The 5492-nt window shown below is 38.6% G+C and overlaps 1 protein-coding gene across 1 annotated transcript in view; it reads right to left on the bottom strand.

The window, feature by feature from the left end:
* The window catches only part of LOC102831973 (centrosomal protein of 192 kDa-like), a 228395-nt gene extending 223411 nt beyond the window's left edge, over positions 1 to 4984 (bottom strand). The window contains exons 1-2 of the mRNA XM_006876586.1: positions 4821 to 4984; positions 1972 to 2096 (exon numbers count right to left, since the gene is read on the bottom strand). Coding sequence (XP_006876648.1) covers positions 1972 to 2096; positions 4821 to 4984 — 289 coding nt within the window. The remainder of the gene's footprint in view (positions 1 to 1971; positions 2097 to 4820) is intronic.
* Between the last annotated feature and the right edge of the window lie 508 nt (positions 4985 to 5492).

Raw genomic sequence — 5492 nt, 5'->3', positions numbered from 1 at the left:
GGGGTCTTCCTCTTTTTCTCTGATCCTCCATCTTACCAAACATGTTATCTTTCTCAGTGACTGGTCCCTCCTGACATTATGTGTGAAGTATGAGACACTAAGCTTGGCCATTTGTACCAGTAAAGAGACACAGAGAACAGAATGGATAAGAAAACAGGATCCTTCAATATGCTCTCTACAAGTGACATAGCAATAAGATGGAGACTGCCTAAATGCTCACCAACAGAAGAACAGCCTAACAAACTATGGTATATGTACACAGTGAAATACTATAAAACGTTGGAGAATAACGATGAATCCATGGTTGAACCTGGAAGACATGCTAAATGAAATTAGTCAATCACAAAAGGACAAATGTTATATGAGACCAATGTCATAAAAAGTTAAAATAAGGTTTTCTTGATAAAAGAAACAATCTGTGACAGTTACAGGGGGTGAATGATGGGAAAATTATTCAGGGGCTAGACGGTCGACATGTGGTAACATGGGTGACAACAAGAGTGAGGTGAGTAGAGGTAAGTGAAAGGTAGTGGGAGATATGAAAGAATGCAACAGGTAAAATGAATAGAGGTAAATACTGTTAACGGTTGGTACATGATGGGAATTGCAACCATACTGAATGTAAAACTGATAAATCTGCTTTATAAACCTTCACTCAATTCAACAGACCAAGAAAAATAAGAAAAGAATCAAATAATTAAAATCAAAACACTCAGAGTCATGGTTTAGCAATGTAGGATAAGCACAGGACTGCTAACCACAAGGCTGGTAATTCACGCCTACCAGCCACTGTTTTTGTTATTGCTGTTAATTGCCGCTGAATAGATTTCTCATAGCAACTCTGAGTATCTGAGGAGTGGCTAGTGGGTTTCCACTCCTTGGAAACCCTCAACAGGGTCACTATGAGTCGGAACTGACTCAACAGCACTTAACAAACAATGACTGCTACCTTACAGAAATAAAACGAATTACAAATGAATGCCAAAACACTGGATTGCTTGATAAAATGGACAAATCTTAGCAGATATTAATTGCTACAGCTGAATCAAGAAGAAATAGAGAATCCGAGTAGTCAAACAAGCGAAGAGCCTAATTTAGTGATTTTTAAAAACTTTACACAAAGAAAACTCCAAGTCCATGTGGCTTTCCCACTGAATTTTACCACAAAAATATGACCATTGCATTTTCATAAGATAAAATGCTGTACATACCTATAATGAAATACTACTCAGCAGTATAAAAAACAGAGTTCCCAAACATTTTGAATATGGATAAAACTGTTGTTGTTTTTTATTTTTATTTTTATTGCTGTTAAGTGCCATGGAGTAAGTTCCAACTCATAATGACACTATATAGGGTTTCCAAAGAGTAGCTGGTGGGTTTGAACTGGCGACCCTGTGGTTTGCAGTCCAGTGCTGATCCTACAGTGCCACAAATTAAAAAATATTACATTTAGTGGTTCCAGGTGTGGGCGTGTGGGTTAAAGCACTGGACCACAAGGTCAATTTGAACCACAATGTCGCAGTTCAAACTCACCAGCGGCTCCTATACAGGGTCGATAGCACTTCACAACATAATTAGTGAAGTAGGTGAATGACACTAAAACAAATACTGTATGTTCTCAGTTTCATGAAATGACTCGCACAAGTAAAAATACAGAAACTACTGTTCAATAATGGTTATCAGGAATACGGTAGATGGAAAGAGAGGGATTCACTCTGAATAACTGTGTTGTTATTAAGTGCCATTGAGTCAGTTCCAACTCATAATGACCCTGTACAGGATTTCTGAGGCGCATCTGATAGCTTAGTAGTCCAGGGCTTATTCTACAGCACCACACCAGGACTTCTACATTAGGAAGATGCAAGGGCACAAAATAAACTATGAAAGATTCTTAGACATAAACATACAATCACACTTTCACCTTACAGGAGACTGAGTGAAAAAATAAGATTAATATATGAACTTACTCATCTTCATGGAAGCTAAGTTGTAGCTTCTGTTTTGGTTCAGTATCGTTCTGAATGCTGTGAAATGATTCAGATGGAACCGAAAATCTCCCATCTACTAAGTAAGATGCTTGGATATTAGAACACCTAAGCAGACACACACAAAAAAATTGTTTTAACTGTTAACAATTAAATTATTTCAAATTAAATTAAAAATTCACCATGACAAAGGGCTGCACGATACTAAAATCAACCATCTGATATGAAAAACAAATAGGACCCACATTGTTCAAAAACCATTATCCTTGGTGCAAAGCACAGAAATCCTGTGTATCAGCAATGATGTAATTAAACATATTAAACAATAGTTACATAAATCATAAAACTACTAACTTTTATAGAGAACTAATCCCATCCCTTTGTCTCAAAGATAAAGATAATGCTCCTTATCAAATGTTTAGGTTGAAAACGTTTGGAAAAGTAAATAGTATATTTAAGCACAGGCAAAATTTACACATTACACAAGGTCCCAGTATGACACTTGAAGATAGAAAATAAAATACATTTAACCAAACAGCTACCTGGCTATAGAAATAGAATGATTTTTGTTAAGAAAACAAAAGCTGGTTTAGTGCTACTAAAGAAAAGAAATTTGATTAGCATGGTGCTATAGAAAATGCTTATTAGTAAGGCCCTTCTAATCACAGTATTTATAATTCCCACTAAATGACTGATCAGAATTATGCAAATACAAGGTACTTATGGCCCACCAAGGGGACTGGAGAGTGTGCTAATAGTGAAAATATGGGGCACAGCACTCTTGTGGAAGTAGAACATTACAAATATGGTATTTGGAGCCCTAACAAGATTGGTTAGTTTTGCCATTGTGCTAAGCTTAAAAAGAGAGTCATCTCAGAGGTAGCAATGGGGAAATCTCACTACCATCAAGAAAGAAGAAACAGGAGGAGACCTGAGCTTCTTGATCCAGGATACAGAGTTGTGACACCAGAAAGAGAGAGAAAAGACAAGGAGCAGCAGAGAAGCAGTGGCATCAAAGGCAGCAGCACCTGCACTAAGTGGAGCAGTGAACTCCCAGGTCCATGGAGCAAGAAAGGTGAGTGCCTTTAGGACAAGAGACTTGCTGGTGGAGTGGAATACCTCCAGGCACATGGTGGAGCTTTGTTTGCCAACCCATGGAGCTGAGCTCCTTAGGTTCAAGGCTAACTGGCAGAGTGGGGTGCCCCAGGTACTTATCACCTGAGCCAAAAGAGTTCTGTTAACATTTGCCTGAGCAAGGGGCCACAGATTGTAGTGAGACATGCCTACCAGCACATGAGATGAGGCTGTCCAGATTGAAGAATTGTATGTACTCTGAGTCATTCCTGAACCTCAATTGTAGCCTGTTTTTACTAAGTGCCATCCAGTCAGTACAGACTCATAGCAACCCTGTACAGGGTTTCCAAGGCTATAAATCTTTGTAGGGTCAGCTGGTGTGCTTATGGTTAACAGTCCAGTGTTTATCTTCTAATACCCTGTTATTTCCATAATAAAACCCATAACTCTGATCATGGTCTATGAGTTCTGTGTAGCCACTGCAACAAATTATCAACCCCAAAAAGGTTGGTGTATGAACTGGTAAAAAGTTTGAATGGTGGAATCGTGTCTAACCTCTCTCTCACAGGAATCAACCTTGGTAGCGGATGCTGGTGATCTTGATTCTCCTCTCGTCATGTGAAGTTAGAGGAGGTTGGACACCACCCCCATATCATTTTTTTTTACAACTAAGGAACTAAACCGAATGTTGTGACAATGATAAGATTTATTTCACAGATATATACTATACTCCTGGTGTGGCACTGAACGGTAAGCACTGCACTGCTAACCACAAGATCAGTGTTTCAAAACCACCAGCTGCTCCTTGGAAACCCTATACAGGGTCACTATGAGTTGAAACCAACTCCACAGCTCTTAACAACAACAACATACTATACACTGAAGAAGAAAAACAAATTGTGCAAACATGGTGAAAAGGTGAACCTGGCTAAAACGAAGTACTCTACAAAGACATCATGTCCCATAGCCTAGATGTCTAAAATAGGGATGGATGCCTTCACTAAGCTAGACAAACAAATCATAAGATTTTAAAATATAATTGATTAGTTCCTTCGGCAGCTCCATATGATAAGTACAGGACTTCGAACCACAAGGTACGTGGTTCAAGGCTGCCAACCGCTCTATGGGAGAAAGTTGAGGTTTTTCTGCTCAAGTGAAAATTTAAAGCCTCAGTAACCCTATACAGAATCTCCATGAGTCGGAACTGACTCGATAGCATACAACAACATAGCTGGAAATATAATACATATATACCTTTTAGGATTGTATTTTGCCATATTTACAACACTGAATACCAAAACCAGATAAATCTACTGTATTCAAAGACAAGAGAATAAAACCATTACACAGAGGGAAATGGTGAGGAAAACCAGACCTCAGTCCTAATTGCTCCTCAGATCCGTATTTCTGTCCCTTTTTGCTCTGTATTCCTGCTCTTCACTTATTGAGTCATTCCAATGCCCTATCATTAATCTCCCTTCTGAATTTCACTAACTAAAATTGGTTTATATTACCAGCAACCAGTAGGGCTGAATTAATGTAAATCCAAAGCTGAGACTCACCCACCCACCCTATGAGATAATGAGATGAGTAAAGAACTTTATCTTCTTTATATTCATTTTAGCTATTTGGTCATCTCCCTCACATATAAAGCAAAAAGTTCAAGCTTGACTGAGAAATGTTATTAAGTATCAGTATGTTGTACACTTTATAAACCTAAAAAATAAAAAATACATCACCTGTTAAAATACACCTTACCTGTCATCAGTACTGGCTCTATTTCTAGCAAGTGTAGAAACCGCAACAGGCAAGCCAAGATTTGAAGAAAGAGAGACATTTTCTAAAATGCCACTATTACCAATTAAGGAATTGGTTAAGAAGCTCGGAAATGACTCTTCATCTATACCTCGAAAATCTTCCATTTCACTGCAATAGGAACAACAACAAAAAACATTTGTAAATCAAATGTTACTATAAAACTTTTTCAAAGAATTAAGATTAAGAGTACTAGTCTCATAGATAATATAAAACTTTTAAATCTTAGGAAGAAACAAACACTTTGGGATATGTCTCTAAAAAAGGGATACCAGAAGAAACAAGATGGCGCATCGGGTGGATGTATAGCAGAGAGCTCCGCCAACAACACAGAATACCCGATAAAGCAGGCTTAGGGGATGGTCCCAAAACTCTGAACCACATATAAAGGAATACTTAGAAGGTTGGAAGGCTAACAGCTGGGGGAATTTGTGGTAGAAGTAAGAAATCTATTGCTTTCCAGTCCAGGACACTCGGCTGCTCCAGGAGCCGCCATATTGGGTGAGACCATGTGGGGGAAAGATCAGAGCGGCCACAGATGCCTGGCAGAACCACTGAGATAAAGGTGTGGACATTCTTCTCTTTTGGTAGCTGTTCACTGGTCCCTTGCTGTCT

The sequence above is a fragment of the Chrysochloris asiatica genome, unplaced genomic scaffold, assembly GCF_000296735.1.
Source record: "Chrysochloris asiatica unplaced genomic scaffold, ChrAsi1.0 scaffold00392, whole genome shotgun sequence".
NCBI classification, from domain to species: domain Eukaryota; kingdom Metazoa; phylum Chordata; class Mammalia; order Afrosoricida; family Chrysochloridae; genus Chrysochloris; species Chrysochloris asiatica.
The sequence above is the reverse complement of the archived record's forward strand: the minus strand, read 5'-3'. Positions and strand labels throughout refer to the sequence as shown.